Consider the following 11,043-nt stretch of genomic DNA (forward strand, 5'->3'; position numbering starts at 1 on the left):
GCCTCCTGCTGAGGAGGCATGTGCAGGCTCCTGTCATGCTTACATTTTATTTTATTTTTTCCTTTCCTTTATTTCCTTTAAACTCACACGTGTGTTTGTGTGCACTTGCAGCGGCCAACCCCATGCAGACCAATGGCTTTGGACACACGGCGCGGGCCTACGCTAAGGAGGGAGAAGTGAGCACAGTGCTCCTGGAGTGGGAGGAGAAGGTATGACGCCTCCTTCGCAACAAAACTAACATTTATTTTGATTTGCCTTTTCGATAAGACGCACGATTTGCCTTTTCGATAAGACGCACAAACTGCGCAGCCAATTACCGCACCATTTGGGTCCATGTTTGACAGATGGTAAACTTGTTGATCCAGAGACTCGGATTGTGTCTTTTATGTGGCGTCGCTCTCCCACGCCTCAGCAGGTGTGTGTCAGCGTTTGACTGACAGGTGCTTTTCGGTATTCAGACTTTTAAAGCTGTTGGAGGTTAACTGGGGTTAAAAACCTGCTGGGGAGCAGAGCGGGGTGGTTTTGTCCACGTGATATGAAGCGCACTTCATGTAATGATATCCTGGAATTGTGTCGAGTGTTTATCTGCTCTTAAAAAAACAGGGTCAAACTCATTTTGTTGAAGGGCCACATAAAACCCCTTTTGATCGCAATTGGGAAGTAAAAAGACAAAATCTCCTTCTTTTGAAAAAATTAAGTAGTAAGAGTACCATCTGAAAATATTCACATTAAATGCTCTTTTCACGAAAACCCATTACAGACACACACACACACACTTTGTTCATGTTTTTACAGTCACACTTCATCAGATGATGATGCTTTCCATTGGTTCCACTGTTGTGTCATTAAAGAAAGAACTGGATTTATGTAGTCGCACACAGACATGGTTCTAAGTATATTAAAGTTGTGTGAGAACTGAATACTAACATCGAAATAGATTTATTATTACTATTTCATCAATGGTTTTGAGATTATTGTTCAGAACAGTAAAAATGATCCACTTTGTCCTTTGAAAGGTACGACAAGAACTCTGGTGCATCAGTTGTGAAAATAGAAATAAGTTGATGAAATACTGCACTTTTCATCACCACTTTTAAAGGATAGCTTTGTTTCTTCGTGTTTTTCTCACAGTGACCTCTGCATCACAGAAACGGCTCTCGGGAGAAGCCAAAAGTGATAGCTGTTATTAGTCTGCAGAGTTGCTTTTAAGTAAACTATAGTGTCCATATTTTTCTTAATGAAGAAACATGTGGCTGGTAATACTTCTGAAACGACAATTCACGGAAGAATAAGATATATTTCATGTCACGAGCTGAAAATCTCTTTCCAAATGCAGATTCCAATTTTGTTTTTAAATAAATCATACTTTCCAGGCAAGTTTTTTCTTTTCTTTTTATTCTGCACATGATGTGAAAGATGTGAGCCCGTATAGGGAAACGTTGGCTGTCCTGAGATTTCATGGGTCTGGATAGAACGACGCTCCAGTGCACTGCCCTCACCGCTCGCCTCTCTTCTGCATTTCTTAGGGTGTACAGCAGCAGCAGCAGCTGCAGTGGGACCGGCCTTTTTCTTAAATAAAACTCGAGTTATCCGTAGTTATCTACCGGCTTGACAGCCGGCTGGAGCTAAGCAAGATGGAGAGTGAGAATAAGCAGTCTGCCTCCACTGCAGGGTGAAAACGGGGGAGTCTGGGGAGGCAAAGAGGTTAGGATAAATGAGTCACGGGGTGACTGTGAGAGAGAGAAAGACGGAGGGTCTGAGGGCTATGTGAAGAACTTTGAAAGAAAAGACACGACGCGAAGATGGGCGGAAGGAGAAGAGAGATCAAGCAAGATCCTCAGAGCAGAGGAAATGAAGAGGGAGAGGATGACAGGATCGGAAAGCTGCTGTGTCGTGCAGAGAGGAAAACTGTAAAGTCCCGGATGTTGGAAGCAGGAAATGAAGAGATGCGTGAGGATTTTAATAGGATACCAAATAAAAAGTACTCCACTGAAATTGTCAAAATCACAAATAGGGACGTCTAAAACGGCACAATGTGTCGACATTTTCTGTCATCACACACTTGTTTTTATTAAAGATTACTAACTTGGGGTGCAGGACTTTTGGGAGCGTGTCCCAGCTCACAGGGAGGCAGGTTTGGTGTGGGATGAGGTGGGGGAGGCGTTATGAAAATAAATGAAAGCACTTCAAAGAAAACACTGTAAAAACTAGAACGGACCTGTGAAACTTCCCATTGCTTTTGTACAGCATGTTAGTAAGAGTGGGGTGTGTCCACCCTCGTTTAGCTTGACTTTCTTTTCCTCACATCAGAGGTTCAAGAGGGGGGGGGGGGACCTCTGGTCTTTCTGGAAGGTAATTTCGAGGAAAATAGGTTGGGCACCTTTAGGATGAAGAATAGTGTCAGAAAAACAAATAAAGTTGAACTGGAGTTGATTTCTTGAGTCACTGAGTGACTCAGTTCTCTCGTGCTTGAATGCGGAATGACTTGTGAAGCAGATAAAATAATGAGGCACAGCTGCATCGTCGTCTGAACATACATGTCTCCCTTTATCTCCCTCTGCTTTATCCTCTTTCAAAGATGCATTGGCTGTCCTGTCTGTCTTTTGTATCGTGATTCTATTTCTTTTTACGAACCACACAGTTCCAGGAGGCACAGGCTCGGCGAGAGGCGGAGCAGCGGAGGAAATTCCCCCTGGAGAGGCGGCTGAAGGAGCACATCATTGGACAGGAAGGAGCAATCAACATCGTGGCTTCAGGTAAAAGGACGTAGTTTTAAGTGTGTCGGGCAGAACGATGTAAAATGAACACAATAACGGCGTCTTCCTCTTTTCAGCCTTTCCCCATACTTTCTTTCTCCTCTGCATACTTGCGTTCTGCGCTCGCCTCCAATCTTCCTCCTGCCCTCCTCCCTTCCCTCCAGCAGTAGGCGGGTTCAGACAGACCGGCGGAGGCTGTAATTGGTTAATTGTGATGAATGAGCTGTCTGTCAGGCGTACACAGGTGCTGTGTGCGTGTGCGTGTGTTTGTGTGCGACAGCTGAAGAGGCCAGGCTTGGAGCCGCCAGTTAACACGATTACAGACAGAGGAGACATACTACAGACCCCCTCCTCCTCCTCACTTCCTCCTCTTTTCTCTCCCATCTTTCTTCCCCCCCCCCCCCTCCATCCTTCTGTTTCTTTTCCCTTTTGGCTTTCTCTCCTCCATCTCCCCCGCTCCTCTGTCCTTCTCCTCCCTTTTTCTGGCCTTCGTCGAGCTACCTCCTGAATCCTTCCATCATCCAAACGTCAAGGATGAACAGGTGAACGGCAGAACGTTGCAGGGGAGAGATGGATGTGTGTGTGTGTGTGTGTGTGTGTGTGTGTGTGTGTTGGGGGGGGGTAGTAGCTGTGAACCAGAAAATGGTGACAGAGAGACAAAGAGGTCGAGTGCGCTGCATAGAGAAGAGGAAGGAGGATGAGTTAGAGCACAATAACCGAGCAGACAGTAAAGAGCTGATATTACACCGGGCATCCATGGAGGCCATGTATTGATCTGCAGATGAGAGAGGTTGTGCGTTGAGGAAAGCGTGTGGGGTAGACACACACGCAGAGAGAGGTGGTGTATTATTTGTCACCAATAGTGGGCATTTTCTGTTTAGATTTGTGAAAATAATCAACTTCTCCTCAGAGTTAGAAACAGCTATTAGAATCTTTAATGCGTTCGTGAACGCAAATGCTATGAAGGTTATAACCAACAGGAGAATACGTTGCAGCACAGACCCTCCGAATTTAAGTGTTTCATCAGAAAAGAAGCTCAGAACTGCAGATCGAGGAAACAATGGATGTTGGGCGCCTGTGAGCTGCAGTTGCAAGCTGCCGAGTTGGAAAGCAGGGAGTTGTAGGAGGGGATGATCATGGGACTTGTAGTTTTTGTCAAGGCGATGAATGACTGTTGTTATCGTGGCAAATTGTCCTGGAAGCCATACAAGACGTCACTGTGAAGATAAAAGAAGAGCGTATTGATCTCGGAAGTATTACAGTGAATATATCACACACATGGCGGCAGAAGTAAAACTGACCCGGACACAGACTGAATGCGACTTTAAAGAAAAAAAAAACTTATCTCTCAGATTCCTCAGGAAAATGTCATATTTAGTGTAGATATCATGGCATCAGAGCTGAGCCAAGCAGGATACACTCAAAGTGGCCGAGTGAACGAGGGGAAGTAGAGATTTGGCGATAAGTAGATGGTTCTGGACAAAGAGACGGAGAACGCTGCAGATAAGGAAGGAACAAATGAGAAAGGGATGCAGAGATAACGGGGAAAGAGGGTCAGAGGGATGGGTTATGCAACTCCACATGTAGCCACATACAACAACATTTCGTACGGTTTGAGACTATATGTAGGAATTAACGATCATGTTGATCAATATTTAAGAGGTGAAAGCATTTCTCCATACTGGGAGTCTGTCTGATGCAATGTGGTTTTAAGTGACGCTGCTTGCATGCAAGCTTCATTTATATTGAAATATCAGTTTAAAATCGGTCACAATTGCAAAGTTGCAATCTTGTGATTAAATATTATCAATTCTTAATTTTTTTATTTATTTGCATGTTTTTTCTGTTGCGACTGGAAAGGAATGTAATTTTATTGAGCAGAGAGGATGCATGTTACAAGTCATCAATGCATTTAATAGCAATATATGATATAATTATATGATATATGACATTTTTTTCGCCCTGATAAAGACTTTAAGTTATCAAGCTCAATTCAAATATCTAATTGACCAGAAAAAAAATCTGTTGAATACAAAAGCTGAAAAAGATGGAAAATTAAAAAGAAAATTCTCCTTTTTTTGTTATTGGTATGTTGCTGGGTCTTCAAAATGTCTTCCACCTGAACTCCTTATTACGAACAGCTGGCTTCCAGCAAGACACACACACACACACACACACATGCAAAGTGCAACTACACAAACTCCACGTATGGGCACACACACACACACACACACACACACACACACACACACACACACACACACACACACACACTCACAGGAAGGAGGTTAGATTGATCCAGGTTTAGCTCTCAGGGCTAAGAGTTATTGAAGAGAATCATCCCTCTGTAATCATGTTAGAGCCAACCAGACCTGCCCAATACGCACTGCTCTGTGTGTGTGTGTGTGTGTGTGTGTGTGTGTGTGTGTGTGTGTGTGTGTGTGTGTGTGTGTGTGTGTGTGTGTGTGTGTGTGTGTGTGTGTGTGTGTGTGTGTGTGTGTGTGTGTGTGTGTGTGTGTGTGTGTGTGTGTGTGTGTGTGTGTGTGTGTGTGTGTGTGTGTGTGTGTGTGTGTGTGTGAGAGCGAGCTTTCACTTGTTTTGCGTCTCCGTCTTTTCCTTGTTGTTGTCAGGCTCCTCTGAGAAATGTCAATGTGCCCTTCTGTCAAAGTCGCTCTCAATCAGCTAAAACGTGCACAAACACACAGAAGGTTACGCCGTCATTCACACAGCCATTGATAAAGCAGACGGAGCTTTGGAGCCCCTCTTGTCACTATTCATCTCTGTGTCCATCTCTGACACACTCGTTTGTTTCTCTGCCTCCTTATCTCCATCACTTCTCCCCCCCCCCCCCCTCCCCCACCTCTATCTTCTCCATCTGTATTCCTCTCTCCTCTCTTTATCTTCGTTCCTCCCTCTCCTTACCAGCGCACCGTGTCATCTCGCCATCTACCTCCTTCGTCCTGCCTCTCCTCCTCATCCTCTTGTGCCGAGCATCTGCTCGTCATAATTATCAGCTATTGGTCGCGGGTTTAACACTCAGACGTTGTGTCTGTCGTTTAGCATTTTAACTCGTGAGCAGGACGACGCTCGTGATCTCGGCGGACGATGATTCCATTCTCGCCTTTTTTGGAAAACCTGCACCTGGTGGCTGCGCCCACCAACTTGCCAAACTCATACCTCTGGCATAGATTGCTTAAGGCACAGAGAGTTATATTTTCTCCTCTTGAACGACATAATTCTGACTCTACACAGTCGAGTTGCTCGCTGCGTCTCAATATGAATTCTTTGCAAAGGATTTCCTCATTTTCTAATAATCCATTATAGGTAGCCTACACACTCACAAAAGCCTTGTAAAAATCTACAGTATGTCACCTGTGTTTTCATGTTGGTCCAGTGGTAGAATTCTCAACTGGTTTAGTCAGGGTTCGATTCCCGGGCCAATGTAACGGTTCTTTTAAAAAAAATCATCCATATATGTTTCATTTTGTTCTGAATGGCTATCGCCTAGTGGGTGCTCAACATTCTCAGTGAGTGCTCAGTACCAGTTATAGTTAAACCAAGACAATGATTCGGTGTTTAGATTTACGTAAAAGTAGTGACTCGTTGTATTTCGAGTCTCTGTGAATTTCTCGGCCATTGTAGGTTCCTGCGTCTTTTGAAGATTTCAGTAACGGGTCATTCGATATGCTGTCCCACTTTAGTCCAGAGCAACTCCTCTTTTAGAAGCAAAAAACGAGCCGATCTGTTTCCAGTGAGCGATTGTGGACGAAATAACTTAAGCTTGAAGAGAGAAAAAAAAAGTGTTGTAGACACACGTTAATTTCCCTATATGTTCCCTAGATGTGAATTGACTTATGAGCATAAATATATGAGAATATCATCATGAAGGCAAGTTTGTCATGTTTTCTGCATGCTAAAGCAAAAAGTTTTTTTTTTTCACCATGGTCCAAACGTCTGACTACAAGTGTGAAATAAAATGGGAAGGATATGCCAGTGCGTAGGAACATTACCAACATGGCTGAGAAACACGTTTTGGTATGTAAATATTTCATTAGAAAATTTATAGAAATTTCTACTATTTGTTTAACATTAAGTAACACCTTTATGGACGGCCTCGGCTGGCCCCTGAGACATTTTACGGACGACCAGAGACGACCCTTCGCTGAATGTTTGGACACCAGGGCTCATCGCAGGATTTTTTTTTTAGCAACATTTTAAGCTTTTAGTCAATTTCTTTATCCTACTTTGAAACAATTACTGATGCATGCTGTCTTTGAGCACCTCTTGAGTAAATATTCTTGTACAGGTTATACTCTTTATTCTGCCATGACACCAAAATACAACAAAAAAAACTCCTCAGCTTGTTTGGCCCAACAACACACATCTACACACAGAACATATAACGGACCCCCCCAAAAAAAGTCCCGGTCAGCCCATCGGTAGTCGTGTAACTCTTGAGCTACTGATGTGTTTGAGGCCTGTTGGCCAAAACCTCGTCGCTCCTCGGCTCTCCGGCCTCGGTCTCTCAACAGGTTGAGATTTGGATGAGTTTGCGCGAGTGCCTGCTTCTTCGTTGAGTGGCTGAATCCACGGCCAAATACACTCTTTACTCCCCTCCGATCCACCTCATCATCCTGTCTTTGTGTACGTGTGTGAGTGTGGTTGCTGGGGTGATGGCAGGGTTGGGTAGGCACTCCTCTTTAAGCGAGCGTGTGTGTGTGTGTGTGTGTGCGTGTGCGCGCGTGTGTGTGTGTGTGCGTGTGTGTGTGTGTGTGTGTGTGCGCGTGCGCGCGCGACTGCGATCTATGCTAAACTGATTTCACCAGGGCCGCGCCAGAGAGGCTAACACAATTACCGCTGGCTAATGGCCCCACTGACTAAGGGGGGAGGAGAGGCATCGTGGGTAGCTTTCTGGAGGTCTCTCATCTTGCTCTGTTTTCTTTCTTCCTCTTTTTTTTTCTTTTTTTTTTTCGACAAATGTCTCTGACCCTCTCCTCATCCCTGCCCTCGCTCTTTTATCATAGTTTCTGGGATACGTGCCACCCTCGGGGGGGGGGGGGGGGGGGGGGTGGGGGGGGGCAGCTCAGTGCATTTCGGGCGATTGTTGGAATACTTGGCGAAAAAGCAAAGTCAACAAATGCAAATGACTTGAGTAACAATTCTTTCCTTATTTATTTCCCCCTTCAGCCATCAGGAGGAAAGAGAACGGTTGGTACGACGAAGAGCATCCTCTCGTTTTCCTCTTCCTCGGCTCATCGGGCATCGGTAACTCACTCTGTCACGCCCGCCATTTAACTTTGATCTCATGAATTCACGCTCACAAAAGCTTCCTGGATGTGGCAGCCAAGATCAACAGAACACTTGAAAGGGTTACGTTGGTACAACACTTGAAGGAAGTCCAACTAGGATTTACTTTGTTGTCTAAGTTAATAAAGCTTAAAAAAAATAAAAAAAACACAATTATTTTTGATTTAAAGTGGTTCTGTTTGTTTGGGACATTTTTATTTAACCAGAGGAGAGTGTTTGACAAAAGCTTGAAACTTGGATTGATTTAAAGACCCAGAGAGAGAGAGAGAGAGAGAGAGAGAGAGAGAGAAAGGACGAGATATTTGAGTCTATATATTTCTTGTAGAAGTTGGTTAAAGTCGAGGGAGTGTGTTCTAGAGTTGATAGGCATGTTCAGGAGCCGGTTGTATGAATGTTACACAAGGTCATCGGGTTGCGTCCATATACAGGAAGCTGGTTGTGGAAAGGAGCCACGCTGTATTGTTTTTTTTTTTGGAAACGCCCTCGAGTGCAGGGTGACTCATCACAAGTTTGAACAGTTTTGACCGGAAATATTTTCTCGTGGTCCACATTTGTTCATGTTCTTATAATCAAATGCTGGTTAAAATGTTCAGTTGGTCGAGTTTACTTTGCGCAGTAAATCTTTGGATAGGTGAGGCTGCGATGAATGTTCCCGTCGAGTCCTTGGAAAATGTCTCTGAATTTTTACTTCCTCTCAAATCTCTGCAGTCGGTCAACTTTTTATGACCAGTTTGTTTTGGGGGGGGGTTGTTATTGGCTGCAAACCTAAAGACCTTCCCACAAGTATCATTCACATCGTTTTTACAAAATCAGTTGGCAACATGCTGAAGTGTTTTATCACTGATTGGTTTGAAGATGGATTTATTGCAATAGATCTCAATTTAATTTCACATCGTTTACATTATTTCAGAGGTTAATACTCCTCATATGTGTTTCTGTCATGAGTAATCATTACACACTGATAAACACCACACATCCATTGTATTAACTATTAACAGATCAACACTCCAAGTCTTTTCTTTTCCAAAAGGCTAAGTTTAAAGCAGCTCAATATGCATAAATGCGTTGAATTGGGATCATTGATTCTCAATAAAAAATACATCTTATTTATAGTTCACTTTAAATTTAAAATCTCAAAGTGCTACAATGTGTCAATAAATAGTAATCGCATTAATATTTTGATGCTTTATTGCAAAAGTCACCATATTTGGTCACTTCCATGTTTCTTCCATATTTATGGTGGCAAATAAAGATAGTTGTATGATACATAAAAAAGCTGCTATACATTGAAATAGTTTGTGCACCCAAGTAATCAGTTTTACTTGAAATTATAATGATTTTAGGAATGGGGAAAAGATGTGGCACCAAATAAACTGACACTTAAAAATAGTCACATTGTCATTTTTAAATATACACCGGATGTGACCCATGATATAATATTCATCCAGTTTGGATAAAATTTTATAGTGAAATGTGTGTGAAATATATGAAAAAGAAGCCCATCTCATTAAAATGTTTCTTTCCAGGTATTTAAATGAATTAAATAAACTAAATAATTGGCCGTCATTATATTGAGTTTTATGTGCATATGCTGTTAAAAAATGTTGTTGATATCACATAAAACCTTTTCCAAACATACTAATATTGTCGGTGAAAGACGATCACTAATGGCTCTTTTAATCTGATATGATGAGTTTGAAGTTTGGATTTTTTTTTCCCCTATGTAACAGATTCATGCTGATATTTGCCTTTTAGTGGATATCAGCAAATAATCTGTTGTGATACAAGCAGGTTTCTTAATAACTTCTAGAGCTATTACCGTGCCATATTAGCCTTTTCTGATTACACTGGTAATCCATTTAAAGAGAGGTCTGTGTTCTGGTGTGTCGATCACACAACAGAAAACTTGACTGCGACCTTTGTACTCAGTCAAATCTGAAACCATCTCCACTATCACCACGAGGAGAAATCCTGATCGTCTGTGTGAAGGCAACAGAGAGAGAGTGGGGGGAGCGGGGGGGGGCTATTAAGGGTCGGATAGATGGCTAAAAAAAGAGGGAGATGGTGAAATGACAGGCCTGAGAGATAGATGAGGGAGAGACGGTGTTCATATTCTCTGTTCCCTTCAGCGACAAACGGTGGCCAAGAGACATCAATATTAAACACAGCAACGAGAGACACACACACACACACACACACACACACACACACACACACACAATTTTCATACCCATATGCATACCAAACACAAAACATCAATATCATATATGAGCATTTATATGCAGAATATTTTACCGACAAACATAATGTTTGCTTCTGGATGCTGCAGATGATTGAAAGCTTTGTAGCAGGAGGCGCTGGGATGTAGGCCAGCACTTAGCAAAGGAGAGAGATTGTCTTTCTGTCTGAAATGAATAAGCTTGTTTTCCTGAAATCCTAAAAATCTCTGCATGCTGAAGTGCCCTATTAAGGCAGGGATTGTGGGGTTTTTTTTTTCTCATGTTGAAATATATATAATTAAAAACAGGGTAATTAAATGTGTGTGTGTCTTGCTTTTGCTTAATGAATTATTAAATGATGTTTCTTATTTTTCTGGCCTGTTTGATGCCCAGGAAAGACAGAGTTGGCCAAGCAGGTGGCGCGCTACATGCACAAGGACATTAAAAAGGTACGTGTCGTATAAACACAATGTTTTACTCTTCACACAGTAGGTTGGAAGGTACACCTACTCTCACAGAGACAACAAATCCAAGGCATTTAAATTAGATGACGACAGAGGATTCAATGCATGTGCACGCTGTGGTAAATAATCTGTGGTGTGATTGCAGGGTTTCATCCGTATGGACATGTCCGAGTTCCAGGAAAAACACGAGGTAAGATCTCCTTTACATGCGGCGAATAGATTCAGAATATTAAAGTCCGATTTTCTCCAGAAGTTTATTCATTTGGATGAGAGCACTTTTGTTTCCAGTTCCGTCTC

The 11,043-nt window shown here is 42.7% G+C and overlaps 1 protein-coding gene across 1 annotated transcript in view; it reads left to right on the forward strand.

The window, feature by feature from the left end:
• Positions 1 to 11,043, forward strand: part of clpb (ClpB family mitochondrial disaggregase) — a 35,915-nt gene that overhangs the window by 18,495 nt on the left and 6,377 nt on the right. The window contains 5 exon segments of the mRNA XM_080459413.1: positions 112 to 209; positions 2,642 to 2,756; positions 7,944 to 8,021; positions 10,676 to 10,731; positions 10,892 to 10,936. Of these exon segments, the coding sequence (XP_080315539.1) occupies positions 112 to 209; positions 2,642 to 2,756; positions 7,944 to 8,021; positions 10,676 to 10,731; positions 10,892 to 10,936 (392 nt within the window).

The sequence above is a fragment of the Lipophrys pholis genome (genome assembly GCF_963383615.2).
Source record: "Lipophrys pholis genome assembly, chromosome: 3".
In the NCBI taxonomy this organism is placed as follows: Eukaryota; Metazoa; Chordata; class Actinopteri; order Blenniiformes; family Blenniidae; genus Lipophrys; species Lipophrys pholis.